This window comes from Elephantulus edwardii, unplaced genomic scaffold (assembly GCF_000299155.1).
Source record: "Elephantulus edwardii isolate Elephantulus edwardi_28Jun2011 unplaced genomic scaffold, EleEdw1.0 scaffold00384, whole genome shotgun sequence".
In the NCBI taxonomy this organism is placed as follows: domain Eukaryota; kingdom Metazoa; phylum Chordata; class Mammalia; order Macroscelidea; family Macroscelididae; genus Elephantulus; species Elephantulus edwardii.
This window is the reverse complement of record NW_006400134.1, coordinates 859910-879523: the sequence shown is the minus strand read 5'-3', so window position 1 is coordinate 879523 and position 19614 is coordinate 859910. Positions and strand designations below refer to the sequence as shown.

The 19614-nt window shown below is 39.8% G+C and overlaps 1 protein-coding gene across 1 annotated transcript in view; it reads left to right on the top strand.

The window, feature by feature from the left end:
* The window catches only part of VPS45 (vacuolar protein sorting 45 homolog (S. cerevisiae)), a 138859-nt gene that overhangs the window by 113914 nt on the left and 5331 nt on the right, over nt 1-19614 (top strand). Inside the window, exon 15 of the mRNA XM_006902225.1 lies at nt 4172-4182. Coding sequence (XP_006902287.1) covers nt 4172-4182 — 11 coding nt within the window. The remainder of the gene's footprint in view (nt 1-4171; nt 4183-19614) is intronic.

Here is a 19614-nt window from a genome sequence, read left to right as displayed (position 1 = left end):
ATCTTTTCAAAGGATTACTATTTGGCATAGGGAGTTCTGGTGACTTAGTAGTAAGGACTTTTACTGCCTACCTAAAGACACATGGTTCAAATCCACCATCTGATCCACAGAAGACATACAGGCAGTCTGCTTTTGTGAAATTTACTGCCTCTGAAAATCTGTTGGAGGGCCAACTATTGACTTATACTCGTTGAATTTAGTCTTTCTTTCCTCTAACTTATTAAGAAAGATTCATTTCCTAATACTTTTCTGTATTTCTTTGTTTTTGTTGTTGTTGATGTTGAGAATATATATAACAAAACAAATACCAGTTCAGTATTTCTACAAGTACAACCCAGTAACATTGATTATAGTCTTCAAGTTGTGTAAGTATTTTCATCCTTCTCTTCTGACTTGTTCTTCCACCATTAATATAAACTTCTTGTGCTGTAAAGCTCCTATTCAATCTTTTGAGTTGCTGTTATCAATTGACGCCCATGTAGATAGTTCTTTTAAAAAGTATAATACTCAGAGCAAACATTTTTACTAGTTAGGCTAAATGATTATTTGGTTTAAGAATATTTCAGAGAATATTTTCTATGTAAGATTTACAGATTATCACAAAGTATTTAACTTCTATTGCAGTCAAAAGAAAAATTAGCCTTAAAAATGCTTTAGCCAAAAAAAAAAAAGCTCTAGCCTTACAACACAGTGGTAGGTTTGAAATCCCTGTGAATCATGGCCTTGGCAAGAACACTATTGTCCTAGACTATTTTGGAACAGACCTCTTACATAATGTCATGATAAGTGTACCTTTTTTCCTATATAAAATTGGGCATGTACATTCATAATCTGAAATCTTATTCTTTTCTCTGATTAGTCAGCTCATGTACTGTTTCTCCAGTTGGCCTCCAAAAAATAATTAACTTGTTAAAAAAAAAAGAAAGAATTAACTTGTTAAATGCTGTTTTTATTGTTTTGGGCTTTTTCAACCCTTGGCTCTAAAAGACTTTTTTTTTTTCAGGCCTATCTTTTTTTTAAAATTTCTTTATTTTTCATTTCAATGAACATCTACAGAGATTTTGGAATTCCATTCATTCATTGTTGCACCCCTGTCCCCGCCCCCCCCATCCCACCCTGTTTGCTCCTCTCCTTCAAACGCAAAAGAAAAACTCCCTCATTGGTACGCAATCCCACACACACATCCCCCAACCCCCAAATATAATCCACTCTGCAACCCTCATTCCGTACTCTTACGATAAACATAATGCCCTAAAATATAAAATATTTTCTCCCCCAAAGACTTCAATGCCATAAACATATTTCATCCAGTTTTTATCAGTCTTACCCTCATCCCGATGTCAGCCTCATTCTACAACAGTGGCCCCATATAGCATTTACCCTAAAGAGACCATAAATAGCACCCATGTAGATAAATGTATACCCATGTTTATTGTGGCTTTGTTTACAATAGCAAGGAGTTGGAAACAACCCAAATGCCTATCAACAAACGAATGGGTAGAGAAGCTGTGGTATATTTGCACAATGGAATATTATGCTGCATTGAAAAACAAGGAACTCATGCAATATTACTCAAAATGGGTGACCCTGGAGGACATTATGCTGAGTGAGGTATCTCAGTCACAAAGGGACAAATGCTATATGGTGCCACTGTTGTAGAATGAGGCTAAAAGACTTTTGACTCATCCAGAGTGAAAGAGAAACAAGGAAACAAAAAAAACTCAGAGATATAACAACAAAAGAAATAATAATGTAAAAAGTATTTCAAAGATAAAGTCTATTGATAAGATACCTAAACATTTGGATGTTTTTTCTGATTAAAAGAATGATATATTTATTGACAAAAATTTGGGAATTAGAAATAGTTGTATAGTATGAGGAAGAAGAAAAACTCACTGTAATCATACTCCTAATCCCACAACCATTACTTTAAATATAATAAAACATAAAAGAAAATAATTAAAAAAAGAAAGACACAGAGAAGAAACTCAACTACAAGGCTGTCTACATGAACCATGGTGTCATCTACTCTGGGACCAGAAGAAATAGACAGTGCCCAGCTACCACTGCCAATTGTTTTCGTCACAGTTGATGGTCACAACAGTTCTTAACATAACAGGAGAGAATGTAGGCCAGAACCTCAAATTCTGAAAATATCTAGATTACTAACCTAGTTGAGACTAGAAGAATCCTTAAGACTATTGCCCTGAGATATTTAAACATTGGGCTGAAACTATCCCTTGAAGTTACCTTTTAGCTAAATAACAGATTGTTTCAGAAAATAGTGTCACTTTTGAGTACCACACTTCTTTAAAATATTGTTTATATGAGGCCAAATGGTTAACAATATTTTAAAACAAAGATGAGAACATAAGGGACAGAGAAATTAGAATACTGGAAATAGAATAACAGGACGGCAATGATGAGAATGTTCACACATTGTAAAGATTATAACGAGTGTTACTCAACACTTTAGGTAAAAATTCTTGATTGGAAACCTAATTTTCTCAGTAAACTTTAACCAAAAAAATACTATTTCTTAATAAAAAGGGATGAGGGAAAATCCTCCAATTATATTCCCAGAGGATGTAGTCATGACAATAATGAATTTATTATGCATGTTAAATGTTGTTGTTAGAGTTATATGCCATTGGGTCACCTACAACTCATAGTGACCCTGTATATAAGAGCTCTGAAGCCTGCCCTATCCAGAGCTGTCTCACTGTCTCAGACACACCTATCCCAATTGCCATAAGTTACTGTGTCAGTCCTTCTCATCTGGGATCTTCTCTCCTGTGCTGTGATCCATCTTTCCAAGCATGGTGTCCTTCTCCAAGGACTGGTCCCTATTGGCCACATGGCCAAAATATGTGAGACAGAGCTTCAAAATCCTCACCTTCAAAGAGCAACTTGGTTTCACCCTCTCCAGGACAGACCTATTTGTTCTTTTCATAGTCCATGGTGTGTTCAATACTTTTCTCTAGTACCATAACTCAAAGGCATCAATTCTTCTTCTGTCATCCTTAGGCACTGTCCAGCTCTCGAAGACCTGGATCAAGTGCACTTTAGTCCCTAGACTCTTTTAGCACTTTGGAGAGGACCTTGACAGCAGAGTTTCCCAATACCATTTGTCTTTTGATTTCCTGACTGCTGGTGCCAAGAGTGTTGATTGTGGAGTTGAGCAATATGTAATTGTTAACAACCTAAATCTCTTCTCCATTTATCATGGTGCTGCCAATTGGTCCAGTGGTGAGAATCTTATTGAACTTCAATCCATATTAGCATGTTAGATATAACACAAAATACTCCTCAACAACTTTTTAAAGTACATTTTTTGAGACTTAAAAGCAAAATTTAACAGTCAGCAAACCAAATATTACTCCAGACTTCCTGGACACCCTTTATGGGAGAGGCTACAACCATGTCACTGTCAATATTTTCAAGAAGGTGTAAGAAAAAATGTGGCAGAGAATATTGACAGAATATTATGATTATGTTGTTTGAAAGCAAAAAAGTACAGACTTAGTAAGTGGCACGTTTGAGCTGTGATATTGGAGAAGAGCACTGAACATCCCGTGGAGGGCCAAAAGAATAAACAGGTATGTCTTAGGGTGCAGCTGGAGTGCTCTGTGGAGGCAAGAATGATGACGTTTCACCTCATTTATTTCAAGCATGTTGCTAGGAGAGGCTATTCCTTGGAGAGGGGCACGATGCTGGGAAGGGTGGAGCATCAGAAGGAGAGACTCTTGACCCGGTAGATTGACATGGTGATTGTTACAGTGGGCCCTTGTGTGTCAGGAAATGTGAGAATGGCACAGGGCAGAATAGGGTTCATATCTTTTGTTCATAGGGTCACTATGAGTCGTGCTCAACTCGATGGCACCTAATAACAATATCAGGACAAGGACTAAAATATAAAGATATATAAAATGCCCTTATCATCTCTTAATGTAATGTCTAGTGAGGGAGTCAAACAATCTGCATTTCTCAAATTAGGATGCATTTATTCCCAGGGACACACAAAGACACAAGATCAGCATGATACACTTTTGAAGTATACAGTTTCTTATAATTTAGGGGGATTTGCAGAGGTAGAATAAAATAATTTTACTTTTAAGTATCTTAAAATATATATTCTCAGAATTGTAAAGATCTTTTTATAAAAACAAAGTCCTTTACAGGGTAAAATTATTTATTATGTTGTTGTTGTTATGTGCCCTCGAGTCGCTTGTGACTCATAGTGACCCTTTGTACAACAGCCCTCAACTTTGTGCTGTTCTGTGCCTATCGCGCGGTCTCCGATACACCCATCCGATTACCGCAGTCACTGAATCAATCCACCTCATAGAGGGCCTTCCCCTCCTGCGCCTGCCTTCCACCCTCCCAAGCATGATGTCCCTCTCCAAGGACCAGTCCCTCCTCACAACATGTCCAAAGTATGTTAGACAAAGCCTCAGAATCCTTGCCTCCAAGGATCAGCCCAGTTTAACCCTCTCTAGGATGAATCTGTTTGTTTTCTTAGCAGTCCATGGTACCCTCAATAATCTTCTTCAGCACCACAGCTCAAAGGCATCAATTCTCCCTCTATCCTCCCTAGTCATTGTCCAACTCTCTGACACATAACAAGTGATTGCAAAGACCATGGCCTGTACCAGACGCACCCTAGTCTCCAGAGAGACGCCGTTACTCTTAAGTACTTTAGAGAGGTCCCTAACAGCAGACTTTCCCATTGCAATATGTCTTTTCATTTCCTGGCTGCTGATGCCAAGAGTGTTGACTGTGGAGCCAAGCAAACTAAAGCTGTTAACAGTATCAGTCTCTTCACCATCCATTCTGATGCTGCCAATTGGTCAAGTAGTGAGAATCTTTGTCTTCTTGACATTGAGCCACAATCCATATTATGCATTTTCAAAACAAAGTACTAGATTTCAAAAAATGTTTGTGAACTGGTATACCAATATGGACTATACTCCTAGTATAATAAATTTATTCTCTGCAATTAGAGGTTCCTAGGTATCAAAATGTAAGAAGCAATAATGTATGTAATGTGTCCTAAGTAGAAATCATTCATTCTCCCAGAGTAATCTATAAATGCTTCACAGAGGAAAAAGCACGTGAACTAGACTTTTTTTTTTAAATTTAATGCAGTTATTAATGTGCCTCTCATTCATTTTTTGCCCAGAGTATGGAATTCTTTTTTATTGTTGCATATTTTCTTCCTCGCCTCCCTTCCCCCTGTCCCCACCATACACCCCTTGTTCCACATTGTTGTCATACGCATAATGCCTAATCATATATTCCTTTAAGACAGTTCTTCCCAGGGAGCTCTGGTGGCCTACTGGCAAGAAGCTGTACTGCAATTCCAGAGGTGTGCGGTTCAAATCCACCTAGATGCTCTGCTGGAGAAGGAGAGACAATCTCCTCCTATCCCAGTCAGATCTGATTTGACGGTACATGCACAAAAAATAATAAAACTTAAAAAAAAAGACAGTTCTTCCCCTCATCTGTTCTATTCTGCCATGTCTATCCTTATTTTATAACAGTGGTGTTACGCAGTGTTTGTCCTTTTGTGAATGACATATTTCACTCAGTATAACAGCCTCCCCCTATTGTGTAATGTTTTATGAGTTCATTGTTTTTTAATGCTGCATAATATTTCATTATGTGAATGTACCATATTTTTTCTACCCATTTGTTTCTGGGTAGGTGCTTGGGTTCCATCTCTTTGTTGTTATTAATAGCACAGCAATAAACATGGGTGTGCATACATCTGTTTGAGTCACGGCTCTAGTTTCTTAAGGTTAGTGAAATTGCTGGGCCAAATGGTATTTCCATTCCGAACATTTTGAGAAAGTGCCTTCTATAGTGGCTGTACCAGTGAACTAGAATTTAAAGGATAAATAGCAGGTACAGCAAACTAGAGAAATAATGAGAAGGTCTTTTTATGGGTGAAGTCAGTAGTCAGGACCAGCATGCTCTCTTGTATTTGAGATTCCAGTATTTCAGCATAGTCAGGGAATGCCAACTTTTCTCATTATTCCTAATAAAATTGTGTTTGAATATTTAGGAGTTTAGCATGCTAGGTGACATTTAGATTGGTGGTTTTAATCTATTTTGAAAAATATGGCCCCGCTTCATATAATCATTTAGCAGACATTTACTTTTAGTGTGTCTATAAAATTGATACACATATAAGAAGATTTTTAATTTTTTTTGCTTTAAAGTTATTTTTTTTTAAATATTGGTTTACTTACAAAGTTCGTTCATATACATTGTTTTTCACACAGGATCTTTCCCATTTCCTTTACCCACCCCTCCTTCTACCCCGTCTAATTGTACGACCCTATGGTTACCCCCTGGCCCATCCTCACCCCTCTGCTCCTCCCCTCCTCCTCCTCTTGGATCCTCATATACATTTTACTAGTTATCTGTTTTCACAATAATGGTCTTATATAGTATTTGTTCTTCTTTTTTTCTTTTTTTAATTAATTTCAGTGAAATTACAGAGATTGTAGATTTCCATTCATTCATTGTTGCACTTTTCTCCCCGTCCACCCCCACCTCCAGTTCACTCTTCTTTAAAAGCAAAAGAAAAACTCCTTGATTGGTATACAATCCCCCCACAGCCCCTCACCCTCACCCCAAGTATACTCTACTCTGCAACCCTCATTCCAGACTCTTATGATAATCATGATGCCCTAAACTATGTTACTTTTAAACTATTCTCTCCCTCATCAGCTTCAATGCAGTATACATAAATTATCCAGTTTTTCTCAGTGTTACCCCCACCCTGATGTCAGCCTCATTCTACAACAGTGGCACCATACAGTATTTGTCCTTTTGTGCCTGAGATATTTCACTCAGCATAATGTCCTCCAGGGTCACCCATTTTGAATAATATTGCATGAATTCCTTGTTTTTCAATGCAGCGTAGTAATCCAAAGCTTCTCTGTCCATGTTGTTGATGGGCACTTAGGCTGTTTCCAATACAGTATTTGTTCTTATGGGACTGAGTTAGTTCACTTCACATAATGCTCTCCAGTCCATATTCTCCTCCTTCACATATTCTCTTAAAACAACTCCCATTAAGCTTTCATCCTTATTATTCCCAAGCATTGATTTTTTTTTAAGTCCCATGGTGCCCACATTGCTTAACTCAGAGTCAACATTTAGTGTTCCCTTTGCTTGGCCTACAAATGGCCTTTGAAACAGTTAACTTTTTATCATTTAGCCCCTAGTAACTATATTTTGCTGATCCTCTTACCTCATTGGTAATTTCCTTTCTGTCTCTTTAACTGTTGTTCTTCTTGTTGTTATTGTCTGCCATTGAGTCTGAACCTACCCATAGCTGACCTGACACAGCAGGGTTTTCAGAGGCAGTAAATCCTACAAGAGGAGATTGTGCATCTTTCTGCAAAGTAGCTTGGTAGATTCAAACTGGGTGCCCTTTGGATTGCACTGCAACTTCTTATCACTAGGTCACCAGAGCTCCCTAATTACTAGTTAATCCTATATTTAGAAACCCTGAGGTTCAGTCTTTGGATTATCTCTCTTCTCTATCTGCACCCTCTCTTTTGGTGATTGTATCAACTCTCATAACTTTAAATTTAGTTTATCTGCTAATGACTCACAAAGTATAACCCTAGTCTAGAGATTTTGAACTTCAACACTCTTGGCATTTTGGGCCAGATAATTCTTCATTATAGGAGGTTACCAGTAACACTACAGGATATTTTTCCAGTATCCATGGCCTCAACCTAGTAGACCCCAGTGGCACTCCACCAAGTTATAAGAATTAAGAATGTCCCCAGACATTGCCAGAGATCCCTTGGGAATAAAGTCACCACAGTCAAGAACACTGGTTCCATTCTCAACCTCTCCCTGAACCTGTATCCCCAACTGCATACCTGGTTGCCTACTTGACATTTCTACATGGCTATCTAAAACGTCAAGCTTCATATGATCAAACAGACTTCTTCCTATATTTAATCCTTTTTCCTTCATCTTTCTCCCTGCATTTACTCTTCCATCAGATTACTCACCTCAGACATAGCCACCTTTCTAGTCAACTCAAAACCTTGGTCTTGTTTTTAACTCCCTTCGTTCTAAAGCACCTATGTACTGATACATCCATAAATTTTGTGATTCTTACCTTCAAAATAGTAAAGTTGATTGTAATAAATTATAGGTAACATTGAGAAGAATGAAAATTCCAGGACATTTAAATATGCTAATGGGAAACCTATATGTAGGACAGATCATCCAGGAGACTGGGCTCTATGAGGAGGAATGCGACATCAGGATTGGAAGAAGATTCATCAATAACCTGTATTATGCAGGCGACACAACCTTGCTTGCTTTAACTGAGGAGAACATAGAGCGCTTGCTGCAGAGGAGCAAGGACTTTAGCTTTCAATATGGATTGAAGCTCAAAATCAAGGAAACAAACATTCCAACCACTGGGCCGATTAGCGGCCTCATGATGGACAGTGAAGTGATTGAGATTGTTAGCAGTTTTCGTTTCCTTGGCTCCACAGTCAACACTCTTGGAACCAACAGCCAGGAAATCAAAAGACGAATTGCATTGAGAAAGTGTGTTGTTAGGGACCTCTCTAGAATACTGAAGAGCAAGGATGTCAGTCTGGAGACTAAGGTACACTTGATCCAGGCCATGGTCTTTGCAATTACGTGCTGTCCATCAAAAAGCTAGACAATGACAAGGGATGATTGTTTGTTGTTAAGTGCCGTCAAGTCTCTTGCAACTCATAGCAACTCTTAAGTACAGGAGCCCTAAACCCTGCTCTATCCTGTACCAACCTCACCGTCTCCAACACACTTACTTCCACCACCCGAATTACAGAATCGATCCATCTCATAGAGGGTCTTCCTCCCCTGCATTGTCCCTCCACTCTCCCAAACATGATGTCCCTCTCTAGGTCCCTCCTTGCAACATGCCCAGAATATGTCAGACGAAGCTTCAGAATCCTTGACTCGATGGAGCAGCCTGATTTCACCCTCTCCAGGATAAACCTGTTTGTTCTCTTAGCAGTCCATGATACATTCAACAGTCTTCTCCAGCATCACAGCTCAAAGGCATCAGTTCTATTTCTATCATCCCTAGTCACTGTCCAACTCTCCAATACATAGCCTTCAATTGCAGACTATAGCCCGGATCAGGCGCACTTTAGTCTCCAGCCTGACATCATTGCCCTTCAGTACTGGAGAGAGGTCCCTCACAGCTGACTTTCTCAATGGAATTTGTCTCTTAATTTCCTGGCTGCTGGTACCAAGAGTTTTTACTAAGGAGCCAAGCAAACTAAAATTGTTAACTGTCTCAATCTCTTCACCATCCATACTAATGTTGCCAGTTGGTCCAGTGGTGAGAATTTTTATTTTCTTGATGTTGCGTTTCAATCCGTATTGAAGGCTGCAGTCCTTGACCCTCTGCAGCAAGCACTTCAGGTTCTTCTCAGTTTCAGCAAGCAGGGTTGTGTCATCTGCATAACGCAGGCTGTTGATGACTCTTCCACCAATCCTGATGCCACATTCTTCCTCGTACAGCCCAGTGTCCCAGATGATCTGTTCTGCATACAGATTGAAAAGGTATGGAAACAGAATACATCCCTGGCAGACCCCTTCCTCATTTTAAACCATGTAATGTCTCCTTGTGATGTTCTAACAACTGCCTCCTGGTCCAAGTATAGTTTTCGCGTAAGCACAATCAAATGTTCTGGGATTCCCATTCTTCTCAGAGTCAGCCATAGCTTGTTGTGATCCACACAATCAAAAGCCTTTGCATAGTCAATGAAGCACAGATAGACACTCCTCTGGTACTCTCTGCTTTCTACCAAGATCCATCTAACATTAGCTATAATATCCCTAGTACCACAACCTCTTCTAAATCCTGCCAGCACATCTGGCAGTTCTCTGTTGACTCTCTTTTCCTCTAGTTGTTTTTGGATAATTTTCAGCAGAATCTTGCTTGCATGTGATATTAATGATATTGTTTGATAATTTCTGTACTCTATCAGGTCACCTTTCTTTGGAATGGGAGCAAATATTGATCTCTTCCAGTCAGTTGGCCAGCTGGCTATGAATTAATGCCTTTGAGCTGTGGTGTTGGAGAAGAATATTGAATATACTGTGGACAGTTTTGTCTTGGAGAGGGGAAACCAGGCTGCTCCTTGGAGGCAAGGATTCTGAGGCTCTGTTTGACATACTTTGGGCGTGTTGCAAGGAGGGACCAGTCCTTGGAGAGGGATATTATGCTTGGGAGGGTAGATGACAGCGCAAGAGAGGGAGATCCTTGATGAGATGGATTGATTCAGTGATTGGGGTAATGGGAGTAGGTATGTCAGAGATAGTGAGGTTGGCTCAGGATAGAGCAGGGTTCAGAGCTACTGACACAGGCGACTCATTGGCACATGAAAACAACAGCAATAAAGGAAAAAAACAAAGATAGGAAACTAAACGTAGACTAAGAAGCAGTTTTCCAGACAGAAAAAGAGAATGCTACCTGGTTTAAAATCAGGACAAGCGTGTGTCAAGATTGAGTCCTTTCACCAAATTTATTTAATCTGTATGATGAGCATATCCAAGAAGCTGAACTATATGAAGAAGAATATGACTTCAAGATTAGAGGAATACTCATTGACAGCTTGTGATATGCAGATGACACAACCTTTCCTGCTGACAGAGGACTTGAAGCACTTTGTGAAGTTCAAAGACTATATATACCCTTCAATATGGATTACACTTCAACATCAAGAAAACAAGAGTCCTCACAACTGGATCAGTAAGCAATATCATAATAAATGAAAAGATTGACATTGTCAGTGATTTCATTTTACTTGGATTAATAATTGACACCCATGGAAACAGCAGCCAGAAATCAAACAATGTGGTGATGGTGGTGGTGTTTTTATTGTTGTTGTTATGTGCAGTTGAATCACCTGCAACTCATAGCAACCCTATGCACAGACGCTCTGAACCCTGCTCTATCCTGAGGCAGTTTCACTGTCTTCAACACATCTACCCCCATTATCCCAGTTGCTGTGTCAGTCTGTCTCCTCCAAGGTCTTCCCCTGCACTGTCTCTCTACCCTTCCAAGCATGCTGTTCTTCTCCAAGGACTGGTCCTTCCTGGCAACATGCCCAAAGTATGCGAGATGGAGCTTCAAAATCCTTGACTCTAAGGGGGCTCTGGTGGCCTACTGGCAAGAGGCTGCACAGCAATCGCAAAAGCACACAATTCGAATCCACCAGATGCTCCGCTGAAGTAGAAGGGGCAATTTCGTCCTGTGCAAGTCAGATCCAGTTTGACAGGACACAACAAGTAAAAGGAAAACACAAAACACAAACAAAAATAACCAAAATCCTTGCCTTCAAGGAGAAACTGTTTATCCTCTTGGTAGTCCATGTTATTGTTGTTGTTTATGTGCCGCCAAGTCACCTGCGGCTCGTAGTGACCCTGTGTACAACAGCCCTAAACCCTGCTCTGTCCTGTGCCAATCTTACTGTCTTTGAAACACCTACCCCCATTATCCTAGTCACTGAATCAATCCACCTCATTGAGGGTCTTCCTCTCCCGCGCTGTCCCTCCACCCTCCCAAGCATTGATGGCTTTGAGCTGTGGTGCTGGAGAAGAGTATTGGATATACCATGGACTGCTAAGAGAGCCTGAAAACAGGTTCGTCCTGGAGAGAGTGAAGCCAGGCTGCTCCTTGGAGGCAAGAATTCTGAAGCTTCGTCTGACATACTTTGGACACGTTGTAAGGAGGGACCAGTCCTTAGAGAGGGACATCATGGTTGGCAGTACCATAATAAGTTCAATACTCTTCTCCAGAACCACAACTCAAAGGCATTAATGCTGCTTCTTTCATTCTTAGTCATTGTCCTGCTCTCTGAAGCATAGCAAGTAATGGCAAAGACCATTACCTGGATCAGGCACACCTTACTCTCCAGACTGACATCATTGCTTTTTAACACTTCGGAAAGCTCTCTTAACAGCACATTTTCCCACTGCAATTCCTGTTTTGATTTCCTGACACCTGGTGCTAAGAATGTTCATTGTGGAGACGAGCAAGCTGAAATTGTTAACAATCTCAGTCTCCTCTCCATCTGTCATGGTGTTGCCAGTTAGCCCATTGGTGAGAATTTTTGTCTTCTTGATGTTGAGCTTCAATCCAGATTGAAGACTGCAGTCTTTGACCTTCTGCAGCAAATGCTTCGGGCTATCCTCATTTTCAGCAAGCAAGGTTGTATCATCTTTATAAGGCAGATTGTTGAGTCTTTCTCCAATCCTGATGCCATGTTCCTCTTCTTAAAGCCCAACGTCCTTAATGGTGTATTCCACACATAAATTTAAAAGATATTAAAGACAAATCCCTGATGCACTCCTTTCCCAATTTTCAACCATACAGTGTGTTTCCTTGCACTATTCTGCTTCCTGGTCCAAGTGTGGGTTTCTCAAGTGGTTATACTTAAGGATGCCATGGGCAGAAAATGGAATGATCCAGGAATCATTAAAAGAATATGGAAGGAATACCCTGAGTCACTGTACCAAAAAAAATTGGCTGACACAGTTTCTCTAGTGTTCTGAAATCCCTTTTCTCAATGTTAGCCACAATTTGTTATGGTCCACACAGTCAAAATGCCTTTGCATAGTCAATGAAACACAGATAAACATTCTTCTAGTATTCTCTGCTCTCAAGGTCCATGTGACATTGTCTGCTAAACTCAGCTTGTATTTCTGGTAGTTCTCTTTCAATGTACTGCTCCAGTCATTTTGAATAACCTTCAGCAGAATTTTGCTTATGTGTGAGAGTAGTAATATTGTTTGATAATTTTCACACTCTGTTAGATCACCTTTAAAAAAAGTGGAAATACATATGGATCTCTTCTAGTCAGCCTGGTTTCTGTCCTCCAGACTGGTTGGCACAGCCCGGTGAGCATGTCTGGGGCAGCATCTGTTTGTTGAAATATGTCTATTGATATTCCATCGATTCTTAGGGCTATATTTTTTGCCAATTCCTTCAGAACATCTTGAACTTCCTTCTTCATCACCATTGCCTCTTGATCGTATGCTGTTTCATGAAATTCTGTGTCAGCCAATTCTTTTTGGTACAGTGACTCAGGGTATTCCTTCCATATTCTTTTAATGATTCCTGGATCATTCCATTTTCTGCCCATGGCATCCTTAAGTATAACCATTCGAGGCTTGAGTTTGTTCTTCAGTTCTTTCATCTTAAATGCCAAACAAAAACAAAAATACATAAATAATTGTCCAACAAGTTCATCCCTTCTGACTTTCTGACTCCTGCTCTTTGTACACAAATATGCTGTTGTGGACCTCTTTTAAAAAGCTAAACAGCAGGGATGTCACTTTAATACTAAGGTGCAGCTGACTCATGTCATGGTATTTTCAGTTGCTTTGTACACATGTGAAACTTGGGCAGTGAATAATGAAGACCAAAAAATTGATGTCTTTGAATTAACTGTGGTCTTGGCAGAGATATTGAATATACCATAGACTGCCAAAAGAACAGACATACCTGCCATTGGATGAAGTGCAGCTCGATACTAAAATCCTTTGTTACACCTCTCTTTGGTGTAACAAACTCAACATGTCTATCTGTGCATTAATAGTGAAGAAGGAAGTGGACATCTAATTAAAATATACCTTCTTTTAAACAAATAAATAAAATGCATCTTTGTTAAGGAAGGCCATTGTTTAGTTTAATTATTTTAATAATTATACTCAAAAATCCTGTAAAGTTGGTCTCTAGACTAATACCAAAATGAAGAAATTTGCTTTTCAGTATAAAGGTTCTCATATACTGTCTTTTTCTACTCACCTTTCTTTTATTCAAAGAGTCAGGAATGCACCCTTAACCACAACACCCAGAAAAGCAGACACCCTGTTAACAAGTGGTACCTTCTGTATTTATAGCTCTTCTCCCACTGAGTTATTATTGTGGGTCTGTCTCTTGAAGAGATCCCTTTAAAGCCTGTGGTTGGTGTGTACCATCTAGTCAGAGCCAGCCCATGCTGACCCTCAGTGGGTTTTCAGAAAGAGTAACTTGCACCGAAGGGGACTGCCCATCTTTCTTCCGTGGAATAGCTGGTAAATTCAAACCGAGTACCTTCGTGTTGCAACACAATTCCTTACCATCAAGCACCTAAGCACCCCAGAACTCCCTCCTTTAAAACAGGAACCATAACAAGTTCATTCATACATCTTATTCAATACTTCATTTGTAATGGGCTGAGTAAATGTTTGTTAAATTGAACTAAGTTGAATTGTTTCTTAGTATCACAGGAGAAGGGGTTGGGGGGGTTTTCAGTTTGCTTTTAAAGTTAAATTGATTTAAAACAAATCTAACAAAAAGAATCAGTCTTATTTTGCTGTTTTTAATGTAGTCTAAATTTGGGGTATAGCTACCAATATGTTAATCACCCATAATTTTTAAGCATTCTGTGCAGTGACTCATAACATCCCCAAATAGATACTATTTTAAAAGTCACAATGACCGTAGGGAAACAAAATTAGACCTGGAACACAAAAATAGTGTTTTCTCTTTGCAATCAGGAGTGTGTGGTCTTAATACATGGAGGAGAATCTTTTAAGTATAATTTCAAGCAAACAGTTCCTTTCTTTTGGACAGATAGCACATTCTGAAGTGATGCAAGGGCTACCTGATAAATTCCTCCAGGACTTCCTAGCACATTTGTTTCCTTTTTTACTCACAGTTACTAATCAAAGGCTTGCTGTGTTATCTTTGAATAAAGCAATACCTCCTCAGCTCCTGACAGTTCTTTTTCAGCCTCTCAGCATCTCCAGCCCATAATTTCTTTTTCTTTTGCAAAAGAATTTACAACTAAGTAAACATAATTATTTTCTTTTGCAAAGGAATTTACAATTAAAATCAGTCACCCCTAGAAACTTCTAGGTCTTAATTGCTAAACAGTAGTCATAACAAGATAGCTTGGTGATTCCTGCAGCCCTCTGTCAGCTATAGACCTGTCTCCTGAGATAGAATCATGGACTTATAACCATTCCAGTAACTCCTATATTATAAAGAAGGCTCTCTTGCAAATGGATATGTCAGCCTCTATTCAAAACCTGGAGGATATAAATCTGAGTAGGATTTAGTCCCACTGTAAATACAGGAGTGCTTTGCTTTTTGGCTTGCTGACAGTTCAAAACCACCAGTTGCTGTGGAAGATAAGTCAGTTCCTTCGCATAAAAACCTAAAGCCCCGAAAATCCAATGGAGGGTCACCATGGGTCAGAACCACTCCCACAACAGTAAGTTTGGTCTAACAATCCCGAGTAGCACAGTAGGTTAAATGGTAGACTACTCATCAAAAGATGATGAGTTCAAATCTACAAGCCACACTCTTCAGAAGACAAGAGAGGTGTTTCCTCCTGCTCAAGAGTTACTACAGCCCCAGAAACCTGTGGGAGGTCACCATGAATCAGAACGACTCCACAGCAGAAAGTTTGTTTGTTTTGTTGGTGTGCTATTGTTAAAGAACTCACTGTCTAAATAGATACTTAAATGAGATACTTAACTAAATTATCCTCTCATTGTGCATCTAATCGTCATTGTTTTAGGTGCCATCTAATCATAGCAACCCTATGAACCCTGTCCTGTCCCACACCATCCTTATCATGTCTGTCACAATGAGTCCATGGCCACAGTCTCTGTGTCTGTCCATCTGGTTGAGGGTCGTCCTCTTTTCTCACTAACCCTCCACCTTTCCAAGCATGATGTCCATTTCCAAAGAATAACCCCTCCCAGAAAAATGCCAAATGTATGTGAGATGAAGCTGCACCATTCTTGCCTCTGAGAAGCACTCTAGAAACACCTTCCCCCAACATACCTGTTATTTTGGCAGTTCATGGGATATTCAGTACTCTAACATCACAACTCAAAGGAATCCGTACTTCTGTCATACTTATTTAGTGTCCAGCTCTCAGATATATAGCAGGTGATTTTATAGACCTTGGCTTCAATCAGGTGCACCTTGGCCTTTAAACTGACATAATTACTTCAGTAATTTGGAGATGTCCCTGATAGACAACTTGCCCAGTGTAATACCTCTTCTGATCTAGTGACTGCTGGTACCAAGGATGTTGATTGTGGATCCAAGTAAGATGAAATCATTGACAACCTCAATGTTTTCTCCATCTATCATGATTGAGATTGTTCACAATTTCAGCTTGCTCGGTTCTACCATCAACACTCTTGTCACGAGCTGTCAGGAAATAAAAAAATAAATTGCATTAGGAGAATCTGTCAGGGACCTCACCAGAGTGCTCAAAAGCAACAATGTCATTCTAGAAACTAAGGTGCACCTGATCCAGGCCATTATGCAATCACTTGCTGTGTGTAAGAGACTGGACATTGACCAAGGATGACAGAAGAATTGATGCCTCTGAGTTGTAGTGTTGGAGAAGAGTATTGAATATACCATGAACTGCCAAGAGAAAGAAATAAGTCTGACCTAGAGAAGGTGAAACCAAGCTGCTCCTTGGAGGCAAGGATTTTTTTTTAATGGTAGGGGGGAAAAACCACACAAAAAAACCATGTATGGGGATCCAAGGGAGCAAGGGATGGAAGCAGAAGGGCGAGGCTGGTGGGGATGAAATCACAGGGTTGCACAATTTGGTGGGTGGAGGGAGTGGGTAAAGGAAATGAGAAAGATCTGGCAGGGACCGGAAAAGACAGGGTAATGGTAGGCATAGTCCAATGGTGATTTTTAGAGTTTGTCTTTTATTTGTGGGACTTCTAATGGGGAATTGGGGCACAGACTCTAGCAGCTTTATGCTGAACAGGGGCGCTGGGATGAAGGGAAAGGGGAGCCCACTTTAACACTTTACTGTTGGTCTTGATTTGAAGCTGGAGGCAAGGATTTTGAGGCTCCATTTCACATCCTTTGGGCATGTAGCCAGGAGGGACAAGTTCTTGGAGAAGGACATCATGCTTGGAAGGGTTAAGGGACAGCACAGGAGAGGAACGATCTGGAGGAGATAGATTGACACAGTAACTGGGGTAATGGTGTAGGTGTGTCAGAGACAGTGAGATTGACTCAGGATCGGGCAGGTTTCAGAGCTGTTGTGCAGAGGGTGGCTATGAGCAAGCAACTCAATGGCACGTAACAACAACAGCAGCATTATGTTGCCTACTGGCTCAGTGGGGAGAATTTTTTTGTTTTCTTGATGTTGAAACATAATCCTTATTGAGGGCTGTTTTCCCCACTTTCATCAAGCAAAGTTGTAACATTTGCATAACAAAGGTTGATGATGAGTCTTCCCTGAATCTGGTGTCTCATGCTTCTTCCTAAAGTCCAGCTTCTCAAATTATTTGCTCAGCGTATTGATTGAATAGATAGATGTTAAGAAAAGATACCCTGACACACACCTTTCTCTTGATTTTAAACCATGTAGTATTTCCTTGCTGTTTGGACAACAGCTTCTTAGTCTAGTTATACATTTCATATAAGTGTAATTAAGTGTCCTTGCATTCCCATTCTTCTCAATGTTAGCCATGGTTTGCTATGATCCACATGGTCAAATGCCTTTGCATTTGAACAGATAGTCATTGTTCTGGTATTCTCTGCTTTCAGCCAGGATCCATCTGACATCAGCAGTGATATCCCTAGTGCCACACCCTCATCTACACTCAGCTTGAACTTCTGGCAGTTCTCTGTTGATGTGCTGTTCTAATCATTTTTTTATGCACTTCAGCAATATTTTGCTTGCATGTGACATTAATGATACTGTTTGAAAATTTCCACATTTTAATATCCCATGGGCGGCCCAAAGAACAGACGGATGTGTCTTGAAGAGGGTGTAGCCAGAGTACTCCTTAGAAGCAAAAATAACAAAGCTTCCTCTTACATACTTTTAGAAAAGGCTTTTACTAATTGGAGGTGGATTGACAAAATGACTACAGCAATGGGCTTGAGTGTGTCAAGAAATTGTGAGGATGGCACAGGATAGGACAGGGTTCAGATCTGTTGTTCATAGGGTCGCTATGAGTCGTATTCGACATGACAGCACCTATCAACAACAACATTGTTCTACCTGTAATTTCCACAAAATACTGTTCCACATTTTAGACATGAACATACTAAAAGCAGGAGCACAGAGGTGTGAAAGCTCATGATATGTTACGAAGCAGGGCTTTGATGGCACACACACTGTTTGGTGGGAGAAGGAACCAGAGAAGTGAGACAGTGTTGAGAGTACTTAAAGGCACAGACTCTAGATCTTTTGTTTGAATCTCAGCTGCTGTGACTTTGTTATGTCACTTAATCTCTCTATAACTTGATTTCTTCATTTTAAAAATAGGGCAATTGAAAAGCAAGGAACTCACAAAATATTATTCAAAATGGGTGACCCTGGAGGACATTATGCTGAGTGAAATATCTCAGTCACGAAAGGACAAATTCTGCATAGTGCCACTGTTGTAAAACAGGACTGACATTGGGGTTGGGGGGAGACTGAGAAAGATGGGATAAATAATGTATACTGCATTGAAACATATAAGGGAGAAAACTGTTTAAAAGGGATATGTGATTAGGTATTATTGTCATGACAGGAGTCCAGAATGAACGCCGAATAGTGGAGTGGACTTGAGGGGAGGGATTGTATAACAATGAAAGAATTTTTTATTTACTTTTCAAAGAGAAAAGCAAATTGGGGGAGGGAGGGATGGGCAGGGAGAAAAGTGGAACAGTGAATGAATGGAAATCCTCAGTCTCTATAAACTTTCATTAAAATTAATAATAATAAAAAATTTTTTAATGAGGGCATTGGTAGTATTTATTTCATGGGACTTCATACATACACATACCCACACACATGCATATGTGCCTTAAACATTTATGTCAAAATAAAGTAAATGCAATATAAATATTAATCATTCGACCACATTATGAAGGTCCTTAAGGTCTAATCCATACATTACTCTGTAAGTAAAAGGAGTTGTAAGGCAGAAGAGAGAGGAGAATGATGTGATAAGATATAATCCTAGAAAGGTAACTCTAACACCACTTTGGAGAGTAGACTGAATAAGGAGAAAACTAAAGAGACAAGTCCTGAGGCAGTTTCAGTAGTATAATTAAAAGGTGGCATGTTACTAGTTTCTTTTGAGTCGTTTCAGACTCACGGCCTGTCATATACAGCAGAACACACATTGTCCAGGCCTGCTCCGTCCTGATGATCATTACTCCTCTGGAGGCCGCAATTGGCAGCCACTGTGTATTTTGAGTGCTACCTAACCTAGGCACTGCCTGCTCCTCTTACAGCACTAACTCTAACAGTATTCTATTGTGATTCATAGGTTTTCCACTGGCTATTTTTTGGATGTAGATTACCAGACCTTTCTTCCTAGTCTTTTTTTTTTTCTTCCTAGTCTTTCTTAGTCTGGAAGCACTCCTGAAACTTTTTCACCATGGTCAATCCTGCTGGTATTAAAAATACTAATGATACAGCTTCTAATATTATAGTAGTAGAACTATCAAGTATGGAAATACAAAGGACTGGAGGAACAGTTGTAGGCAGACCCTAGTGATTGGTACATGGAATGTGAGAGCCATGAATG